General features: G+C 48.0%; 8 protein-coding genes across 8 annotated transcripts; 4 read left to right on the plus strand and 4 right to left on the minus strand.

The window, feature by feature from the left end:
* Nucleotides 1–796: 796 nt before the first annotated feature.
* BJ212DRAFT_1303367 (uncharacterized protein) lies at nucleotides 797–1,504 on the plus strand (the record flags this gene model as incomplete). Its single annotated transcript, XM_041333405.1, has 2 exons — nucleotides 797–1,016; nucleotides 1,080–1,504. The coding sequence occupies 2 exons, from the start codon at nucleotides 797–799 to the stop codon at nucleotides 1,502–1,504; spliced, it is 645 nt and encodes a 214-aa protein (XP_041188186.1).
* A 1,724-nt stretch (nucleotides 1,505–3,228) lies between these two features.
* On the plus strand, nucleotides 3,229–6,811 carry BJ212DRAFT_1449253 (replication factor RFC1 C terminal domain-containing protein; the record flags this gene model as incomplete). The annotated part of the gene is made up of 18 exons (XM_041338668.1): nucleotides 3,229–3,315; nucleotides 3,362–3,804; nucleotides 3,856–4,026; nucleotides 4,077–4,364; nucleotides 4,416–4,532; nucleotides 4,587–4,773; nucleotides 4,824–4,877; nucleotides 4,925–5,050; nucleotides 5,103–5,188; nucleotides 5,238–5,285; nucleotides 5,335–5,472; nucleotides 5,525–5,681; nucleotides 5,732–5,868; nucleotides 5,918–6,037; nucleotides 6,088–6,250; nucleotides 6,303–6,454; nucleotides 6,505–6,610; nucleotides 6,659–6,811. 18 exons carry the CDS (start codon nucleotides 3,229–3,231, stop codon nucleotides 6,809–6,811), a joined length of 2,733 nt encoding a protein of 910 aa, XP_041188187.1.
* Nucleotides 6,812–7,157: 346 nt separating this feature from the next.
* On the minus strand, nucleotides 7,158–8,293 carry BJ212DRAFT_1485506 (uncharacterized protein; the record flags this gene model as incomplete). The annotated part of the gene is made up of 6 exons (XM_041340992.1): nucleotides 7,158–7,192; nucleotides 7,244–7,352; nucleotides 7,410–7,538; nucleotides 7,602–7,724; nucleotides 7,784–7,912; nucleotides 7,976–8,293. 6 exons carry the CDS (start codon nucleotides 8,291–8,293, stop codon nucleotides 7,158–7,160), a joined length of 843 nt encoding a protein of 280 aa, XP_041188188.1.
* Nucleotides 8,294–9,156: 863 nt separating this feature from the next.
* On the minus strand, nucleotides 9,157–9,591 carry BJ212DRAFT_1485507 (uncharacterized protein; the record flags this gene model as incomplete). The annotated part of the gene is made up of 2 exons (XM_041340993.1): nucleotides 9,157–9,257; nucleotides 9,288–9,591. 2 exons carry the CDS (start codon nucleotides 9,589–9,591, stop codon nucleotides 9,157–9,159), a joined length of 405 nt encoding a protein of 134 aa, XP_041188189.1.
* Nucleotides 9,592–10,454: 863 nt separating this feature from the next.
* On the plus strand, nucleotides 10,455–11,357 carry BJ212DRAFT_1485508 (uncharacterized protein; the record flags this gene model as incomplete). Its single annotated transcript, XM_041340994.1, has 3 exons — nucleotides 10,455–10,674; nucleotides 10,727–10,941; nucleotides 11,010–11,357. 3 exons carry the CDS (start codon nucleotides 10,455–10,457, stop codon nucleotides 11,355–11,357), a joined length of 783 nt encoding a protein of 260 aa, XP_041188190.1.
* A 506-nt stretch (nucleotides 11,358–11,863) lies between these two features.
* On the minus strand, nucleotides 11,864–13,259 carry BJ212DRAFT_1281786 (Spo11/DNA topoisomerase VI subunit A; the record flags this gene model as incomplete). The annotated part of the gene is made up of 10 exons (XM_041331643.1): nucleotides 11,864–12,049; nucleotides 12,155–12,209; nucleotides 12,265–12,417; nucleotides 12,468–12,535; nucleotides 12,587–12,661; nucleotides 12,716–12,799; nucleotides 12,849–12,935; nucleotides 12,988–13,041; nucleotides 13,097–13,151; nucleotides 13,210–13,259. The coding sequence occupies 10 exons, from the start codon at nucleotides 13,257–13,259 to the stop codon at nucleotides 11,864–11,866; spliced, it is 867 nt and encodes a 288-aa protein (XP_041188191.1).
* A 3,203-nt stretch (nucleotides 13,260–16,462) lies between these two features.
* On the minus strand, nucleotides 16,463–17,751 carry BJ212DRAFT_1386331 (uncharacterized protein). The gene is made up of 3 exons (XM_041336831.1): nucleotides 17,400–17,751; nucleotides 17,140–17,352; nucleotides 16,463–17,087 (listed from the first exon to the last, which is right to left on the minus strand). The coding sequence occupies exons 1-3, from the start codon at nucleotides 17,687–17,689 to the stop codon at nucleotides 16,538–16,540; spliced, it is 1,053 nt and encodes a 350-aa protein (XP_041188192.1). The 5' UTR covers nucleotides 17,690–17,751; the 3' UTR covers nucleotides 16,463–16,537.
* Nucleotides 17,752–19,743, plus strand: BJ212DRAFT_1386334 (uncharacterized protein). Its single transcript, XM_041336832.1, has 6 exons — nucleotides 17,752–18,201; nucleotides 18,265–18,393; nucleotides 18,453–18,551; nucleotides 18,600–18,819; nucleotides 18,872–19,194; nucleotides 19,259–19,743. The coding sequence occupies exons 1-6, from the start codon at nucleotides 17,884–17,886 to the stop codon at nucleotides 19,598–19,600; spliced, it is 1,431 nt and encodes a 476-aa protein (XP_041188193.1). The 5' UTR covers nucleotides 17,752–17,883; the 3' UTR covers nucleotides 19,601–19,743.
* Nucleotides 19,744–21,114: the final 1,371 nt, after the last annotated feature.

Consider the following 21,114-nt stretch of genomic DNA (forward strand, 5'->3'; position numbering starts at 1 on the left):
CATAGCAAAAGTAAGATAAAACGACAAGGCTCAAAATGATTGCCACCAGTGTGCTACCACCACCTGTTGGCCGTAATGCAGGAATGTCATCGCATTGTTGCGCACTACTTATGTTACTCTGAATTTGTAGGCCTTGATGGCTATGTATCTACAACTGAAATTTTTAACAGTATGGATAATCATATTTAGCAGAAGCAGAATTACATCCTTCTACAGTTTACACGGCTACAATACCAAGGTCTCATCAATTCACTGATGTACGCTACTGAAGCAGTGAAGCCGGAATCTCACATACAATTCAAGCGGTCCGACCTTTTTCCCAAATCTACAATTAGTTCGGCCACTTCTCCCAGCGAAGTCGACGTCAGCCTTGATAAGCTAATTCGAGTGTGTACGAACTATCTATGAACGGAAAAGTTTTGTGCAAGAGGTAGCGGCGAGGTCGCTGCTGTTCTCAAATGGTGACATGTGGGGTGGGCTCGTATATACGGACGCCTGTCAGCAACACCCTAAGCTAAATCTGATAGTTCTGACAAAGTTCCAGAAGGAAAGCATCAGATGGATTATACAGCTGACAGACAGGTCCGCCCTTGTCATCAACATGTGCGTCATGCCGAAAGCGCCACACGCATTAGTCACAAGGACAAAGGGCCCACACATCGTAAGACTTGTACTTATAGGGCTTGACACATTACTCGGGCATGGTGTACTAGGTCAGGCTGTCTCTTCAGTTCTTCCCTCGCACAGAATCTCAGGCTCAGCGCTCAAGCTCAAGTCTCTCTGCTGAACGATAACGATGACATTTGTACCTACACTTGCTCCACGAGCTAGCCAGACTACCACTCGATCCAGTTCCAGGTCCACCTCTAGTACCCACTCCAGCTCTAGAACTGCCACTACGGGCACGATCTCCAGCTCTAGCTCCAGTCATGCATACACGACTAGCACCAGTTCCTCAAGCTCGTCTCGCAAAGTGCTTAGTACTGGAGCGCGAGTTGGGATAGGATTTGGGATAGGTGAGCTGACATCTTACGAACATTTCCCTCCAAAATGTTGACTTGTTTTTTGCTTGATTCCAGTGTTCTTCTTGTTATTATGCATAATGCTGTTTTCCTACTTGAAGAGACGATATCAGAGAGCTCGGGAGAAAGTCGGTTATAAGCCTGCCCTTTCGGCGCCGGGAGGGGGGGACCTTCCACCTCCACCTCAGCTGGATGTTGCGTATCCAAATTTCCAATACCCAATCTCAGCACCCGCTCGCCCTTCATCGTACTATTCTCCAACATATCTAATACCCTATGAAACTTCAGCAAGTGCTACAATGATGACCACTCAGTTGAATGCGCCAGCGGCCGATGGTTCACTTAGCAACCCTCAACCTGTGCGTCAGCTGCCGGCGCTTCACCCAGATATAACTCAACATCAGGACCCACTCGAATGGAGGAAACGGAGTCTGGATGACGCTCGAGAACTACACGATGCTCCGCCAAAATATCCTTTTTGAATGTCTTCCACGCAGACTATAGCATGAAGAAAGCCAGGGATTTGGTCACTCTGGGGCGGACTCGGGGGTCGGAGTTTGGGGCCTATCCGCAAGTCCGTCCAGCGCCGATGACAAAGCCAACCATCTTGCAATGCGCTCATACTGATCAGCGCCTCCTGCCTGCCCGTCGCTGCCCGTCAGCATGCAGGTACCATTGGAATACTGCATTCATGCTCCTCCTCAAGTCTACCTTATGATCATGGCGTCCTTCCCGCCCACCTTTCTCATCTGCTCCCTTCCTGTGTCTCCCGCCCCCCTTCCTGCATGCCTGTGGACGGAGCCAACCATCCTCGAGATGCACAAGCAAGGAGGACGGACTCAAGACAGCCTCTGGTCAAACTACTTTACTGCATGGTGCCTTGTCTGAGGTGAGGTCAGCAAGAAACACAACAGGTGCACATGATTTTTTTTGTCGCGCACCTCCTTCACTCGCTCATTAATTAGTCTCGCTACTTGATTTGTTAGTTCTATTATTACAGCCTTCTATACATATGTTTCGCAGTTTGATCTGTCGGTTCTGTGTCACCTATGCAGTTGTCTTATATAGCACATGGAATCACAGGAGAGTGACAAGGCAAACATTATTCGTAAGTATGATCGCACCTTGAGCGCTGAGCACGAGCCCATGAAGAGGTCTTCTTCGAACATCCATCGTAAGACTCATGACCAAGTTGTTAACAGATTCGAAATCTGTTTCACCTGGATGGTGCAGGTTCGAAACCTGCCGCCAATCTTTTTTCTCCATGATCTGAGTGCTGCGTATCATAGTACAATGGCAGGGAGCGACATCGAATTGCATGCGCCCTCGAATACTACATGTAGTGATATCTACTCCAACGTAAAAGTTCCGAAAGGACAGAAAGCCTAGCAGGAGCTGGAAGCAGACGAACTTGTTTGCCCAATACGTGAAAAATACGGGAACTACCTTGTGAGAACTGCAAAGCAGTCGATGTCTGGAACATATTAAATATCCAACGGAGAAGGAAGTCCGTTACTAGTAGCTGCACTGGTACTTCCGGTTGCTGGGGTGGCTCCGTCGATCACATTGGATGTCCCTGCTGGTGGCGTGCTGCTACTTGAGGCGCCAGCGTGGGCTTGCTGGCGAGGAGGACGTGGTGGCTGCGCCAACTCATGCCTTAATCCACTGTGGGCATCAGCGGTGCAACACCAGCATCACGACATGGATATCAAAAGATGAGGAAATTTTACATATTTACCTCGTGTCGCAAAGACGTTTGCAAGGGAAATTCTATGTGGGCAAGGAGTATGGCCCTGGGGAGCAGAAGAACGAGAAAAGAGACGATTCATCATGTTCTTCATTTCAGACCCTTCGGCGTGGCGAGTGATGGTAGTAGCGCAGTTGTTGCGTCCAGGTGGAGAACATAGATCAAAGTATCAAAGGATGGTAAGACATGTGCCGACACTAACATTGTATCATATGCAACTCTCGCGGAAGAACTCCTGATTATTGCCTTCGATGTTTGGCGTACTGGCAATGTCGTACATACAGCAGAGCAGTTGAAATGTAGCTCGAATTCTAGTATAACGACGAGGTTCGAAGAAGCGCACAGTGCACACATGCGTGTCACTTGCCGTGTGACAAAATGTGACGTGACACCGCACTCTAAGAGTCTGAGTGTAGACGCGACCACACCACGTTCGCCACTGCTATAGCACGGACGACTATGGCACCCGCCAAGTCCTCAAAGAATGTTGCACGGACAGGGAAAGACCTTCGCTCTTTCTTCGGTGGTGCTGGAGGAGACATCATCGTGAGTGTCCTTCCTCCATCCAACCATGACTTCTACGGACCCCTAGCACAAGGCGACGACCAAGTCCGACCGTACGATGATGGTAGACAGCGACGATATCTCACCGAAAAAGAGTCTCAAACGCAAAAATATCGTTATCTCGAGCGATGAGGAGGACAATTCTGTCGCGTTGCCGTCGCCAAAGAAGAAAGTAGCCGTCGCTGCGAAATCTGCACCGAAGGTAGTTTCCCCGGCTTCGACATCGAAAGTGGCTGCATCGAAGGCAGTCGCGTCAGCATTGACTTCAAAAACTACCGCACCGAAGGTAGTCGCGTTAGCGTCGACCTCAAAAGCAACTACCTCGGCAAGCAAGGCCAAAACGAACGGAAAGGCGCCTGTTAAATCGAAGAAATCAAAGGACGGTGAGTTTGCGGTGGACTCTTACGAGGATGAAGCGGAGGAGAGTGAAGATAACTGTGAGGACGCCAAACCGCCCGCCAAACCCTTCAAGTACGTTGACTCTCCGTGTTCGTGCTTATGTCTTTGAACTACGTGACTTAGTTGGGCTGCTGCAAAAGCCGCAAGGTTAGCTGGACCGTCCGCCCCTGGTTCGAAACAGGTCCCTGAGGCGAAATCACCCAATTGTCTTGAAGGCCTAGCTTTTGTCTTCACCGGAGAACTCAATAGTTTCTCCAGAGACGAAGCAACCGACTTGGCAAAGAGATTTGGAGGGTAAGTTACCTTTACGTCTACAGTATTTACCAAATTTTATAATCTCATAGGCGCGTCGTGGGGCAACCTTCCTCAAAGACATCATTTGTTGTCCTGGGTGACAACGCCGGTCCTGCGAAACTCAAGGCAATCAAAAAACACCAACTCAAAACACTGTCCGAGGACGAATTCCTTCACCTAATCGCCACTCGCCAAGGACCCGGCGAACCGGGTGGTGAGGTACTGGACGAGAAGACCAAAAAGAAGATAGAAAAAGAACAGGCTACGATCAAACAGGCTGCAAGGGAGCTCGAACGGAGGGAGAAACAAGCGTCGAAGGAGGCCGATAAATCAAACAGGTCAGTGCGCACTTCTCTTTCACCCGGCACATCCGCTAATTTTTACTACAGGTCCAAAACTGACGTCTCAAATCAGCTGTGGACTACAAGATATGCTCCCCAGTCATTAAAGGATATCTGCGGCAATAAAGGACAAGTAGAGAAACTACGACAGTGGCTCCATGATTGGTACATCTATAGGTTAACTTCCTTTTTTTTTTGTAAATATAAGTTCCCTCGCAGGTCAGACAGCCTTAAATGCGGTTTCAAAAAACCGGGGAAACATGCTACAAACGTCTACCGCGCTATGATGATAACTGGCCCACCTGGTATAGGCAAGACCACGAGCGCGCATCTTTGCGCTAAGCTCGAAGGCTTTACGCCTATCGAGCTTAATGCAAGCGACGCGCGCAACAAAAAGTTACTCGAGGTAAGTCGGGAGTGGAACTTTACCCTTTTGCTGTACTCACAAACTTCTAGAGCGCTATGAACATCAATAATCTGTCGTTGGATGGATGGATGGGGGGAAATGATGTTTGTTTGTCCAGTGGTCTGTTATGACGACTCTGACATTTCGACAGGCTACGAACGCAGCAGGAGTCAGAATCACGGACAAGACGTGTCTCATCATGGACGAAGTCGATGGCATGTCCGCTGGCGACAGGGGTGGCGTTGGCGCTCTCAACGCCTTGATCAAGAAGACAAAAGCATGTTGTTTTGATGCGTCCACTCGACCAAACATCTTATCTCGTTTTTCAGATCCCTATTATCTGTATCGCTAATGATAGAGGCGCTCAGAAGTTGAAACCACTCGTCGCGAACACATTTAGCCTACCATTTAAGCGGTGTGTTGAGCTTAATTTCAGGTGTAACAGGAACTCACTGCGGCAACAGCCCTGAGGCTCAAGCTGTCCGGTCACGCATAATGACAATCGCATATAAGTGGGTTGTCCTTACTTTATATCGACATCACACTGATATCGTCGACTAGGGAGAATATGAAACTCCCCGCCAACGTCGTCGATCAGCTCGTCGCCGGATCGCAGTCGGATATCCGACAGGTTCTGAATATGCTGTCTACATGGCGGCTATCCGGTAGTAGTATGGACTTTGACGAGGCGAAGAACCTGTACGTGTTCTCTTTGTCGTTCATATTCATTGATTATATTCATGATCACCAGTACAAAGATAAACGAAAAGTACACCATCTTGACGCCGTTCGACGTGACAAACAAAATTCTTAGTCCGTACGCGTTTGGGCCGAACGTTCGAGAGACACTGGGCGACAAGATGGAATTGTACTTTCATGATCATTCGTTTGTCCCGCTTTTCATCCAGGTAACACATGCTATCTCCGCGCGCCCCAAAAGTATTTACCCTGTTGACAGGAAAATTATTTGAAGACTCAACCTGTCAAGGTTCGGAACCTCGAAGGCCCTCCGAAGATGTTGAAACAACTCGAGTTAATGGATCAAGCCGCATCTTCTATCTCTGACGCCGATCTTGTCGACGCTCTGATTCACGGGTGAGTGGATCGCATAGCTCTTTTCATTGGATTTTATGATATCCTCCAGGCCAGAACAACATTGGTCGTTGATGCCTTTGCATGCGGTATGTTCGATGGTGCGGCCCGCTTCATTCTTGTTTGGTCCGGGTGGCGGATATGGCGGCCAAAACCCAATGACATTCCCTCAGTACGTTCCTTCACAGATCACAACGCACAACCTTCATATGATACATGCAGGTGGCTAGGACATAATTCCAAACAGAATAAGCTCAACCGGCAACTAGGAGATGTTCAGGTCCGAATGCGACTTAAAGTCTCTGGGGACAAGCATGAGATCCGACAGTCGTATATCCCTGCACTATTCCCTCACGTCATCAAGCCACTGATCGACGTAGGTGCTGTGAGTCTTGTTGCTCAATCTTCTTCCTCGCTATTACTCACGCCATTCTTAGGCTGCTGTCGATGAAGTCATTGAACGGATGGATGAGTATTACCTTTCCCGTGAGGATTGGGACACTGTTGTTGAGCTCGGCGTGGACGCGCAGAAAGATGATATTGTTAACAAGCTCATTAAGCCTGCAACCAAGACATTGTTTACAAAGAGGTAAGGCTCACCCATCAATCGCGTTTGATTGTCGCTAATGGTCAGTCCAGGTATAATAGCACGGATCATCCAATACCCTTCCACAAAGCAACGGACCTCGGGAAAGCACCCAAGAAACTCTCAGGTCCCGCGCCCGATCTAGATGATGTTTTCGATGTGAGTCTCCTGAGCACGATCATTACCGCACACTAACTTCTCTTCTAGCTGGATGATCAAGTCGTTGATGCGTCTGATGACGAGAAGGGGAAAGTAAAGGATGAGGATGAGCTCGCTGCTGATAAGTTGTTCCGGGCTCGTAAGCCCAAAACTCGTAAGACGACTACGGTGAAAGGGAGGAAGACACGGGATTTCATGTGATTTATTTTATTGTAGACTTATAATGATCAACTCTTCATCATGGAGAGCTAGTTTGTTTTGATTGCAAGGATAACGCAGTTGCGTGTGTGTCCAAAACTTGTTCAGAGATCCAACAAAGTCTAACTTCATAGCATAGACCCGGGGAGGTTACAATAACAGGATGTTCGATCACTAGACTGTCCGTGAAACCCTATGCATAAAAATTGACATGGAAGGGCCTAAAAGTACACCTGGCTTGCGTAGAATCCTCGTGCATACCCCTAGTCAACATCGTCGTGGTCCCATTCCTCAGCATCAGTATCAGATTGTTCACTGTCAACTGTAGCCCCATCAACTCCCCAAAAACTTAATCAACAAGTTCCTCATCCCTATGGACATCGGCTGAAACGATTACATCAGCATCTTGAGACAAGCCAGACATCAAAAATCAACTCACAGCAATATACTCGAACTCAACCTCATCTTCCTCATCATCGCCTACCACTCCCGAACACTCACCACGTCCTGCTGCTATATCGCGTGCAAAATCAGCTTCGTGGGACTAGCACACAAACATTTATTATTTTTGCCGATAAGTGAAAGATGATATTATTCGAACCTCGATCAAATTTTTGACGTCTTTCAGTTCTTTCTGAACGGCCTGCAACGCAGGAAGGGTCTTCAGAGTTCGCCTTTGGTCACTGTTCAGTTTTTCGTGATCTGTTGTTGCATAACTCCCTATGCGAGCCTGAAAGACATACGTCAACTATTTGGTGCCGAAGCCAGAATGCACAATAATAGTGTCACGTACTATCTTCTTGTTCAAAGCTTTTAAACGCTTCTGGAGAAGTTCTACGACCGGATTAGATTTGGTGGCCAAGTCATCGAAGGCCGGAGCTTCAGCTCTTTCGCGTGCAAGATCAGCTTCGTGGGACTGGTACACAAAAAGATTTGTTATTTTTGTCGATGGCTAAATGGTGATATTACTCGAACCTCGATTAATTTTTTGACGTCTTTTAGTTCTTTCTGAACGGCCTGCAACGAAGGGAGGGTCCTCAGAGTTCGCCTTTGGTCATCGTCCAGTTTTTCGTGATCCGTTGTTGCATAACTCCCTATGCGGGCCTGGAAGACGTACGTCAGCTACTTAGTGCCGAAGCCAGGATACACAACAATGGCATCACATACTATCTTCTTGTTCAAAGCTTTTAAGCGTTTCTGGAGGAGTTCTACGACCGGACTGGATTTGGTGGTTAAATCATCGAAGGTCGGATCTTCAGAAGGTGCAACAAGTTCTAGAGTAACTGTGCCCTCTTTCACATGCGCCTCTTCTGGTGCTCTGTGAACCAGAGCAGCAGAAACAGTATCTGTAACAATGACGGAGCCTTCGGCAGGCGAGTCTGCAGTTTTTGGCTTGTTTGATCGACGTTTTTTCTTTTGAGTTTTTGCCTGTGGCGTAAGAGGGAGAGCATCGGGAACAACACGGTCATTTGAAGCATCGACCATATTGAAAAGTAGATAGTAGAAGATGAGCTAGTGCAAGAGCGAGAGTAAGGGCAGACAACGTGGCCTGACTCGGAATTGGAGTCGTGCTGTTGGGGAAACGCCCCTGATATGATTTTCAAAAATAGACCACTGACCTTCTTACAAGTTCAACTGCCAATCTCCTCCTACACAGCTGCTGCAATCCAAGCGGTCCATCAGATCTACAATGACAAGTCTGATATTAGATCGGCTAATTCTCTCAGCTCGAAACTTGAAGTCAACGTACGTCAAGACGACCAGTGACTAGTAGTAGGGAGGAAGACACGTGATGTCATGTGATTTATTTTATTGTGGACTTATAATGATCAACTCTTCATCATGGAGAGCTAGTTTGTTTTGATTACAAGGATAACGCAGTTGCGTGCGTGTCAGTGAAACTCGTTCCAAAGATCCAACAAAGTTTAATTCCATAACATGGACCGTGGCAATAACAGACGAACTTAGGATGTTCGATCACTGTCCATGAAACCCAATGCATTAAATTTGACACGGAAGGGTCTAAAAGTTCACTTGGCTCGCGTAGGATGATCTAGGATCACACACTCACGCATACCCCTAGTCAACATCGACATGGTCCCGGACTCCCGTTCTTCAATATCATTATCGGATTGTTCATTGTCAACTGTAGCTACCACCTTCCCAAAAACTTATTCAACAGATTCCTCACAACCCGTATGGGCATCGGCTACATCAGCACCTTGGGACATCAAAAAGCAACTCACAACAACATACTCGTCCCCGTCCCCATCCTCCTCCTCACTTTCATCCTTGCCTGCCACTCCCTAGCATCCACCAAACGATCAAGTATCGTGTCATTCAGCGCCTCATCCGGTATATCCTCCATTATCTGCACCACACCACCAAGCAACTTCCCCGCCAGCCCCAGGATTCGCATCGAATAGCGCTTCGACTTGAGCTACGACGCCTGCGTCTGGGATAAGTCACTCCAGCGCACGCGCGTCCCGTGGGCGAGGAAGCGCGCTGGAGATATCTTCTGCACCCGCAAAGGAAGTATCATTGTATTCGGAGGATGCTGTCAATGGTAGAAGTGGATCGCATGCAAGCTGTTTGGCTAGCAAAACAGAGCTTGAGATGAAAGGGGTGATGTTCCTAAAGCTTTGCTCGAGGACGAGGATATGTCGGTAGACCGAGTAGCGAAGAGTTGTCGATGCGTACATTTGGAAGAGCCGCTCATGAGTTGGATCGGAGCGTTGGGCGTTCAGCGACGGTCGAATTGCATTAGCGATGCTTTCGACCATTTTATATGTGAAGCAAATTTCCAGAGAGGTACAGATCGCTGAGGATAAAAACGAGATAAAAGGTGGAGAATGCTTTGCACAGGTGACAGCCCATTTCAATGGCTGTCATTACGCGGGTATGTGACAAATCAATTCAACGTATGTTCCGTCAGTTTGAATCCGGAATGCTCTGTGTCCGCGCAGCTCTGGAGACAATGAAATATCACACTTGTCGGCTAGCAGTGGTACCACCTCTGGGAAGGCTAGTATAGCCTGCTTCGCCCCATACCTGATTTGATGGAAACGAAGTGAAGATGGAACAAGGCACCGTGTGGATCTGTTCATGATTCGAGGGAGTGTAGAAGTCGGAAGCGGTACGGACTCGAATGCATCCGCGACTAGCACAGGAGATCACTGCGGCAGATTAGCCTCCAAGATATATGTACAGGAGAACGGGACACACGTGACCTACTGATGGGCCAACGCAAGGAAGACGCGGTTGAGCTCTTCATGAAGAGCGCCCAATGCACGTATTCACTGCAGCTCGGCTGTAATGACATCAGATCTACAATCAAAGTCTAATTATAGATCGGCTAATTTTCCCAGCTCTAAACGACGTCACGGCCAATCTCGATAAGATGTTTACGACAAGCATCTCCACCATGATGAAATGGGCAATGGGGCCGAGGTTGCCGCTGTTTTCAAATGAAGACACGTGTGGTGGACTACGCATACGCAGGCCTCGGGCATGTCTCGGGTATGATTCGGACTCGGTGAACTGACCTATTCACATATAATTGAGGCAACGGCATGCTTCCTAGGCAGTTCTACACCCGCATCATCGAAGGGGTCTCAGACTCGAGCCTCTCTGTTGAACGCTAACAATGTCGTTGACTCCATTGACACCACCACCGCTGGCAGGCCCCACACCTACCGGTGGACCACCAATTGTGATCACCACTCCAGGGTCTGCATCTGGTGCCCAGTCCAGTACTACAAGCAGCTCTAGCTCAAGCCACGCAAGCACGACAAGCATCAGTTCCTCAAGCTCGTCCCAGAACGGGCTTAGCACCGGAGCGCAAGCTGGGATAACATTTGGGATAGGTGAACTGATATTTTACAAGCCTTTCCCTCCAAGATGTTAACCCGATGCCAGTGTTTTTCCTGATATTATCTGTATTGCTGTTCTACAACTTAAAGAGACGATATCAGAGGGCTCGGGACAAAGTCGATGATGAGCCTGCCCTGGTGACCTCGGAAGTTAGTCAATACCTTCCCCTTCATTTTGTTGCACCTCGAGAGAGAATCCCTCCACCCCCACCTCCACCCCCACCCCATCTCGGCGGGATCCTACGTATCCGGCTTCAGCAGGTATCCCGAGCGCCGCTCCTTTGTTGAGCCACAATTCCCATCGGAATCCATACCCCATATCTGCTCAGGACCGCTACAGCACATTGTCGCAGGCGACAGACCCTCAGCGAATAGCTACGCAAGACGTACCTACTCTCCCAAACCCCCACGACCCATTCTCAGCACCCGCTCGCCCTGCATCACACTATTCTCCAACATATTCAGCACCCCATGATACTTCGGTGACTGCTGCAACGATGGCCACCTCTGATGTGCCAGCAGTCAGCAGTTCAAGCAACTCCCAGTCTGAACGCCAGCTTTCGGAGCTTTACGCAGATATGAGTCGACATCAGAAGGAACTCGAATTCGAACACAAGAAACGGAGTTTTGAACAGGCTCAAGAACTGCAGGAGCCTCCGCCACAATATCCTTCTTGAACATCACGATGATCTACCTCTTCCCCACTTTGAATTATTTCTTCACATACTCTGACAAATGTTTATGTAAAGCTTTGGACTTTAACTGCTCGAACTTGTAACGCTTGTCAATAATCGATCGAGGCCTCAGCAGCTAACTCGTTCCTAAGAGGTGCCCGTTGCTACTTAAGGAACTGTGAGTTCCAGACCTATGTAGTTTCTATTCTCCAGTAGTTTCACCTTGCCGATCACCTCCTCTCGTGGATCATATGATATAAAGTCGTTGATCCTTCATTCCCAAACAATCATGGACCATTTATCTTGTATATCTGTTTCAGTTTTACCGATCTCTCGGTAGAAATGAACATTGACCGTAGTATGATATAGGTATTTCTGTTGTTCTATCTTCTGTGTTTCGCACGTTATTGCGCTGTGTTACAATACTATTACCCATAGACTCGCGAAGGATGTTGTCAAAGTCCACTGTGCCAAAGAGCTGCGATAGTACGTTGGCATTCGTATCACCGTCAGGTAGACATCTCGATAAAGTGGCGGATTTTATGAGCCAGGTAATGTATAAGGGAGTTAGACTTTTGACTTGAGGAGCTCGACAGAATCTCGATTTCAGCCTTCCTTCGGATGTGGAGCATCCGTGTGAGCTCTTTTCTGTAGGCACATTCAGTATCGAGTTGCGGTATGAAACTCACACCTGCCTCCATTTCGTGGACACGACATCGGTGGAACGGCTGAGGACCGCGAGCGCCTACGGAGGATAGTGACATGGTTGAACTCACGGCGGGAGATAAAGCCCATCTCACCTTCTTCTCATCATGCAACGTGATCGGGATCAGTGTATCCAAGTCAATTTCAAGGCTATGAGAGTGAGCCATTTCAGTAAGGACGGAGTTAGAAAGTCATCAGTATCTACTCTGCAATTTCAGATGCCCAGATGCCAAGCCATTCGATTCGTTTTGCTGCGAGTTTTTTGTTCTCATGTCGTAGGCTGTGGCTGCCGAACTTGTACACCGATAGAATGTCGAGTCCATACGCATCACTATCGACAAGTGCAACGATTGGAATGCTATTGACTATTGATAATGAGTACTTGGAAAAGCTGCAGGTTCGACTCACTGCGCCGGAAGGTTGTCTGACAAGGTTTTCACCAGTTGTCGAGTAGCCACGTCGGGATATCCCTTACCCTAGAGGAAGTATATAAGCAGCAACGCAGCAGTGCCATACCACTTAGTCACAGTGATTATGAGCCCGGGACCGGGGAGCGATTGATGGCTTGCAAACTGAAAACGACACAGTGTTTGAAAGACGGCCTAGAATGAGAACCAGATCAACATCTCCCGTAAGAGACGGCCTCCAGGAAATACCTCTTTTTCGACCACAAGAACCCATGAAATATCCCCTTTCAGCTCAAATCGCTCTATGGTTTCACCCGTAGGTATCAAAGTTCCCTGACAACCACATTCAAAATCTGGGCTTGTCTCTGGAAAATGAATTCACCTCTAAGTCATTAATAGAAATCGCTTCGCCATCAAGAAGGTGAATTGTCAGTCCAGTACCGCATAGAAGGCCCTTCGATGCAGCGCGCTAAAACAGCGTTCAAGGAATTATATCCGTGACAAGGTGATAGAGAGGTTACAATTTTGAGGTCGGCCCGTTCTAGGCCCAATGTCACGGCAAGATCATCGACCAGCTGATGTCTATGAGTACGAACGGCGACATTCCAAATCCGTACTCAAAAAACGTACTCGATCAACAGTTCCCTGAGTTTTGAAGAGGGGGACATCCTTGTAGTACATGTCACTAGGAACACGGTCAGCTTCTTCTTACTCCCCTCTGAGGCCCCACAAAAGACAGATACCGCTTCGTTAATGGCACATTATCGACTAAGGCTTGGTGAGCGAAGTCCATGACACGTAAAATCTGCGCTGTGTTTGAACGGTCATTGGGTAAAAACGAAGTCATCATGAAACGACCACCAGACTAACCGAATGGCTTCAGACTCGCTCCTCTTCGCCTAAGAGGGTATCGTATAACTCTGGTGCTAAAAACACCGGCATATCAGGGGACTGCAATAGCAGATTTTGACCCGGGGTAAAGACATTACCATTCGGAGGATGTTTTGTGACGGTCGGCTAACTGAAGCTCGATTTTGGGATATTTTGATCTTGAATTAATAGCTACTTGAGAACTGCTGGTGGACGCTATATCAGCTCGTGGGTTGCGTAGTGAACCGGCGAGCTGTTCAAGAAACGACAACGCTAGTTGTTCAATTTTTTGTATTGCCTCAAACCTTATCGGGCCCATCAGTAAATAATGGGGCAGTTATATCAGACATACCGCAAAAAGTCCTCCTCATTGTCTTCGACCAACTCCTCCGAGTCTGATTCTGCGCTTGAACATCCATCATCTGGACCATCAGATACGTTACAGTCGCTATCGCCCTCAGAGACTTGCTCGTTATGCAGCTCAGGGAAATCTTCATCGTGAGTCGCCTCATTAATAGCTGGATGCTGTAGGGCCGCGTCTGCATCGAGGATTGAAACCATGAATGAAGACAGAAGAGCATTTAAGAATCAAGGTGACAGAGGGGCAAGTCGTGACGCGTAGATCACGTGCTCGCTAAATCAACGAACATCTAATTTTGGGAACCACCTCCCACTAAATAACTCGTGAGCTCCCTGGTACATATGCAATCAAAAATCTGGCTTAATTACATAGTTGCAGTACTAGTTTCAAAGGCAGTCGGGACAAACTCGACGATGTTTCCCTCACAACACATCACTACCTGATCTGCTCAACCCGCCCATTGGAGGTCTGTCTGCCCGCCGTCTTACATCATCCGCTGATTACCCTATCTCGCCGTCGTGTCTTCTTCAATACCACAACTTTTCGCCAATGCGTAGGCGATAACTCCCACCACAAAACATACAAACACCAACGTCTCCACTGCCCTGCCTCACCACTGGTCTTACATACTAAGCCTGTGACATGAACGGAACAAGAGTTCCATAGGTGCACACGAATGATACGACTGTTGGGATACTGTTAGGAAAGAGAGCATATGAATCCCAGGTCGTGATGGGATACCAGTGATCTCAGAAACCGAGGCATGCCGGCATAGCTCATGTTCCGTAAGGACTATTGCAGAAAAGATTAATACCCAGTATCTAATGACGACTGACTCAAGGATTGGCTTGTTAGCAATCACAGATAATAATATATAGATGAAAGGTCTAGTACTGTCAGGATGTGAAGAAGAGTCTGAGGAGATGATCCGAAGAGGAGGCTCACGAGAAAGTATTAGGCCTATATTATACGCTATAGTCAGGGGTCATGACACCCCAGTCGACAACGCTAGATGCGACGAAAGACGCAAAAGATATAACTATCAGCGGGTGTTGCTGGAAGGACGGGCGCTGATTGACTTTCACGTAGTTGTGGATATCCGACGTAGCGGGACGTTCCGGCAGGCTTGAACAGGTCAGGTTCGGAGCAGAACAGGTGTAGGCTGTAGAGTCCGAGGTCATGATCGTACATAGATCCATGCCAGTGTAGTACTGTGTAGCACATGCAGCGCAGCCATCATCGATCGTCGATCATCAGTCACAGTAACTTGGTTCTCTTTCTCCCTCTCTTGAGAGCAGTGCCGGCCAGTCCACCGACACACAGCATGGTGATAGACGCAACTATATTTAGAATCCAGGCGATACTTTCGTACCTGCAAGTCAAAATTTGGTCAAAAATCTAGATAATGCGTGTTGAGGTCATATCATCATGGATAACGCGGTATCTACAGAAACTGACCTTTGAAACCTGTCATTTTGGTTACAGCATGGATATTTCCAATACACCCAAGAGTAATGACACTGATGATGACAATCCTAAGAGTATCATCGAAGTGAGGAGACACGCTTGCTAATGTTTGTCCACCAATAATGCAGTTCAGATAGAGCCTTCCGAGGAGAGAACTGTTCAACACAGCCGGTATCGGTATCACAGCACCAGAATACCTTGACGTGCATCAGCAAATGGCATTGACAATCGCAAACTTACAAGCATACCCCCATGAGAACCTTACTTGTACCATACAGTAGCTCGCATGCCAAGCTTTAGCGCTCCTGTAAAAAGCATTAACACAACTAGCGAAATCCCCCAAATAGTCAACTTACAAGAATGCAATACCTAGCTGACAACCATTTACTTCAAATTGAGATTGAACTGAATTATTAACACTGACACCATATCGACAGTGACAATGATAGATATAGAGCCACGAACTCCCAGCACAAAAAATACAGGTTCAGCAGTATCAGTGCTGAATTCCGAGAGAGGCTTGCCTGCATCCAAATCAAGATGCATCGATGAAGTATGGTTTCATAGATGCGTGACCCTCAATTAAGGAGCAGGACGAAAGAAGACAGATGCGCAAGTAATCGATGTTGCACTGTCACTAGTTCACATGGGTGTGCGAATCTTCTCTGGGTTAGCGGTTAGGTGAGGCAGTGTTAATGCCACCCTCTACTAGAAGAAAATTCCAGATGACAGTAAAACGACGCGCAGTCCGCCGTATACGAAATTGAATGTCAGCGAGAGCATACCTAGCAACACCTCGGGTACTTTTCCCGTCCAAAATGATATCCGACCATCATCCGTATCGTGAAGTAGAACCAAGAACAACGCCTAGTTGAGAAGGTGACATTGTACTCTTGCACAAGCATGAAGATCGAAAAGATAATCGGTTCTCCCAGGAGTGGGAACCAGTAGTGTGAAAACTCGAGTCGTTTCTAAGGAGTTTTCTGTTGAGGAGTGCCACTCTGCTGATGATGGAATCCCCTTTGTACCGTGACCGCCTTGGCCCTTGAGCTTGATGAGCCAACTTATATACGGAATCCGGATCGGATATGTGCTTTTCTTCAAGTTACCAGTGGTGAATTGTGAAGCTGAGCCCGAATTCGCGCTAGTTCTTGTTGCGCAGCCGCAATTAGACTTACAGAAGGCCTCACCATGCGGAGCCAGGAAGCTTCAAAGGCTGACAAGATTCATGGCAAGAGTCGTTGATAACTTTTTTATTGACGCGTCGATCACGTGCTCAGTCAAAATCAGATATTTGACGGAAAAGGATATTTCATTGAACCCAGAGTACAAGACGAATAAAAGAAACAGATTAACCAGACAAGAGTCAACGTTTAACCCCAGGGGGAAACATCTATATCGAACCACTTGGGCAACTTTTTCCAGAAGTCTTCTTTTGCTGCATCAACTACCGCTCCAAATTCCACCCGACAGTGTTCGCACGTTTTCATGGGAGAAACCTCGCTGTTCAACAGGTCGTCGCGCGTCTGCATTTGCTCCGCTTCGGCCATCGCGTACAGTGGGTCCGAGGTCCGATTACTGATGATGCCATTGATGTCTCGCAGAAGTTCAAACGTGATAGCCTCGAACGCAATCTGACAGGTCCTCTTGCTGACGGGATGGCCATCCTTGCGACGTAGACACCATCGAGAAGGCTGCCTTCCTTCCAGGTTGTTGACGATGAACGTTGAGAAAAAACGAGAAGCTTGTTCGCGGCCTTTGAGAACGGTCAGAAGATCGGCGTATTCTAATCTGACGTTTATGCCGGTGAATGGTGACACAAAACCAATCGCAGCCTCACTCGGGGTGGAACGGGTTAGGTCGTACATTGCGGATGGCAAAAGTGGCAGGTGATCGATTTCACGAGCGAGATTAATGATTTCTCTGATTCAAAAAATGGTCAACATTAAGCAGACGATTAGTTAACTTGGCTGACATAGGGTGCGGCAGAGAATCACGTGGTGTATAAGTACCATCTTTTCCGGTCACAGAGGCTTCACGCGTGTCCCATTGAGTAAGGGTAGTAGGCCAGTAGTTGGAGAGTCCGCGTAAGATATCATTCCGGAGATGGTGCACCTTGTACTTGGTCAACATGCGGAGGAGGCCTGAGAGCGTTGTAAATCCCTCTGAATCATACGTTACGAACGATCTGTTGTATGTCAGCTAGAATGGAGAAAGAAAGACACATGTTCTAACATTCCATCGTACATCGCTTTCAAGAAGTGTGCTACATCTGTAGATGGGTCTAGCAAGGCAAGGACTGGGTGGTCTTCAAGTGTCGGAGTATCGTCCATGGAGTGCATGAGCTCATCCAGAACCTCGGAATGCCGTGCCAGAAGCCCTTGATGAACCAGGAAATAGGACATGCCAGCGAGCAAGATTATATTTCCGTCGTTGAAGTAAAGATCCGTATGTTTGCTCGCCATGTGCATGGTCATGCGCCCATCGGAAGAGTGCCTATTGGTGCTGAAATCTGCCGCATTCATGGCGATGATCTGGCTTATCTGACGGCGTGTTTGAGCAAAGATCGATGAACGTACTTACGGGTTTCAACCGTGAGAATTAGAATTTTCAGTTTGCCCTCGAGCTTTTACAGACTTACTCTTCTTTAGCACAATTTAGTTGTCTGCCCTTGCTCTCGCTCTTGCACTAGCTCATCTTCTACTATCTACTTTTCAGTATGGTCGATACTCCAAATGTCCGTGTTGTTCCCGGTGCTCTCCCTCCCATGTCACAGGCAAAAACTCAAAAGAAAAAACGTCGATCAAACAAGCCAAAAACTGCAGACTCGCCTGCCGAAGGCTCCGTCATTGTTCCAGATACTACTTCTGCTGCTCAGATTGACAGAGCACCAGAAGAGGCGGATGTGAAGGAGGGCACAGTCGCTCCAGAACTTGCTGCACCTTCTGAAGCTCCGACCTTCGATGATTTAACCACCAAATCCAGTCCGGTCGTAGAACTCCTCCAGAAACGCTTAAAAGCTTTGAACAAAAAGATAGTACGTGACGCTATTGTTGTGCATTCTGGCTTCGGCACCAAGTAGCTGACGTACGTCTTCCAGGCCCGCATAGGGAGTTATGCAACAACGGATCACGAAAAACTGGACGATGACCAAAGGCGAACCCTGAAGACCCTTCCTTCATTGGAGGCTGTTCAGAAAGAACTAAAAGATGTCAAGAAATTGATCGAGGTTCGAGTAATACCATCATTCACCCATCGACAAAAATAACAAATCTTTTTGTGTACCAGTCCCACGAAGCTGATCTTGCACGCGAAATAGCAGCAAAACGTGCAGATGCTGAAGCTGCAGAGGCTGTCAGAATCGCTACCTCTGTTGCTGATGCCGAGGTAGGGAATTGATTGTAATCGACGGATTTTGTAGCTGAGTTCTTCCAGGCATTGTCAGCTAGTAAAGCCTCTGCTATACTATCTCTAATCCGTTTGCATACATGTCTCTCAAATCGCCAGCCTCTTCCGGTTGTTCTTGATTTCGATGAGGCCGAAGGGGAAGCAATATTTTCTGTTTGCTCGACCCTTATCACCGAGGAGTCAGAACTTAAACAAGCAATACTGGCCGGTCTGCTCTCTGGACAAGGCGACTTCAATGGTGTTTCGTGTAAGAACATCCCTCGGACTCAACAACCTAGATTAAACTGACAGTCTGATAGATGCAAGGCTACTGGATATCGTGCAGTCCTTCCTCAACCCCCCACGTGAACCAACACCTTTACCGGTAGAGCCCGATGCAGCAACAGAAGTTGCTTCTGAGCATTCAAGTAACTCGCCCACTGAATCTCAACCCACTGCTAGTTTTCCCACTGCCAGTAGTCTGAGTGGCACTGGTAGCTTCCATTTCATGCAAGCGAGCGAGCTTGAGTCCGCTGACGACTCTGAGAATACTGCTGAGTGGGTTGAGAAATCCGAGGTTGAAGTGACGCAGAATGGTGTTCTCGAGCACGAAGAATCTGCACCTTCAGCTGCGGAAGTTGGTGTAAGTTAGATATTCACCCAAAGATATAGTGCGCTTCGGGTTCTGACGACCATTGATTCCGCAGGGTGCACCTGCGCAGCCCATTGATTGGGCCGAGGCGGACGAGGAAGGTGGTCTGCCATCGATAGCAAACCTACAAGCAAGTTTTGCCCCTTCAGGATCGGCCACTCCTGTTGCTGAACCTGTACCTGCACCTGTAAATGGCGTCGAAGTTGTCGCTACCACTGCCCCGGAGCCTGAGAATGATGGCTTCACACACCCACGAGGTCGCGGACGCAGCAGAGGTTACCGTGGTGAAGGACGTGGTGGGCGGGGTGGCTACCGTGGGCGGGGTGATTTCAGGGGCGGCGATCGAGGGAACTTCCGAGGTGGTTACCGGGGCGGCGAGCGCGGTGGTCTGTCTTGATAATTTTGTTCACGATATCCACTCACTCCATTCTTCACAGGCTACCGTGGCGAGCGGGGTGAACGCGGTGAGCGGACTGAACGTGGCGAGCGGACTGAACGCGGCGAGCGGGGTGAACGCGGCGAGCGAGGTGAACGTGGCGAGCGGACTGAACGTGGTGAGCGGGGTGAACGTGGCGAGCGTGGCGGCCGGTCTGATGGCGACTGGCGAAACGACGAAAATCGTGGACGTGGCAGGGGACGCGGGCGTGGACGTGGAGACAGGGGAGGTGAGTAATTTATAATGTTGCCTGCGTCAATTTCTGAGATAAATGCCCAGGGTATCATGAGGCGCGCGGAGCTCCCCCTTCTTGAGAGTAGTTTCTGTGAACACAGGTACTGAAGGTCTCATAGATCATGTCTCGAGCCTCTGACCACAGTTGCATGCATTGCTATGGTATATGTTTTTGATGTATGTACACCTTACCTTCACATGAAATGACATTCCCAGCTCTTGCTATTTTCGTTTGAAAGCTTGTCGCGATATCAGTGGTTCAGATGTTCATAATTACCTTGTACCTACAAGGTCATTATAACCCCATAATTGTAGCTGTACGATCCCACATTTTCTCCTGGTGAGAATTTATTTAAACTTACAGTACTGTTACAAGGTAACAAGCCCATGACTCTATGTTTGTTATCCAACTCTGAATGAATCTTGCAGCAATCAGTATATTATGGCTCTCTACTTCTTTGAATCCCACCACTGCTCTGTTTTCAGGTCAAGCTTCATAATCTGTTGGTCTTCAATACAAAGATATTCACTTGGGTAAGCCGTTAGCAGCTTCTCGTCAAAATCATATAGAAAATGTATATTCTCCCAACCATGTTCTCAAGAGAGTGCGATGTATACGTACATTAAACGGGGAAAATCCACCTTTGGCAGCATCGTGATAGCATATGCTGAAGTCGGTGCCAACACTACATCTGCTGAAGACGAAATCCACCGGAATACCATTCGCAGGATTGGGAGATTTTCGGCAGGCAGGTCCTATTGTCAGCGGAGCAGGAGAGACAACAACTTTGAGAGCATCAGTGAAATCACCGGCGCTATGACCAGACATGCGGATTTTGAGTCTCAACACTGCAATTCGCAGCATGGATGACCCGCAAATTGAGGGCCGCAATTCACGGCATTCGTAGATCGCATTGACACTGTCTATTTGCAGAGGCGAACGAGCTCGGACAAGACTGCTAATATTGTATTTCCTACTGTAAATACAGTATCATATCGTCGAAGAGCCGACGTCCATGTTACCATATCCATGCTCGAACTTTGTCACTGAAATACTAAAGGGTCGCAACCTCACACCTCTGGATATAGTTGTATTTGATTATGTAATATTGTACAAAACCCTTGCCAGAACGATACCACAGTGTAAACAAGGTTGCTCGGCCTTTATCTAGTAAAGTATTGATCGACTACTTAAGCTTCGACCTGCAGATCGGCGAACGATGTCTAGGGTCAAATGCACT

Source organism: Suillus subaureus (assembly GCF_016647635.1).
Source record: "Suillus subaureus strain MN1 chromosome Unknown BJ212scaffold_42, whole genome shotgun sequence".
Taxonomy (NCBI): domain Eukaryota; kingdom Fungi; phylum Basidiomycota; class Agaricomycetes; order Boletales; family Suillaceae; genus Suillus; species Suillus subaureus.

Excerpts from the sequence above, each read along its gene's own strand:
- BJ212DRAFT_1386334 (XM_041336832.1), top strand. The coding sequence starts at position 17,884 with ATGGTCGATACTCCAAATGTCCGTGTTGTTCCCGGTGCTCTCCCTCCC. Across the intron at positions 18,552-18,599 it reads CCTCTGTTGCTGATGCCGAG|GCATTGTCAGCTAGTAAAGC; the intron begins GTAGGGAATTGA and ends GAGTTCTTCCAG. Across the intron at positions 19,195-19,258 it reads CTTCAGCTGCGGAAGTTGGT|GGTGCACCTGCGCAGCCCAT; the intron begins GTAAGTTAGATA and ends TTGATTCCGCAG.
- BJ212DRAFT_1386331 (XM_041336831.1), bottom strand. The coding sequence starts at position 17,689 with ATGAATGCGGCAGATTTCAGCACCAATAGGCACTCTTCCGATGGGCGC. Across the intron at positions 17,353-17,399 it reads AAAGCGATGTACGATGGAAT|ATCGTTCGTAACGTATGATT; the intron begins GTTAGAACATGT and ends GACATACAACAG. Across the intron at positions 17,088-17,139 it reads GATTCTCTGCCGCACCCTAT|AGAAATCATTAATCTCGCTC; the intron begins GTCAGCCAAGTT and ends TTTTTGAATCAG.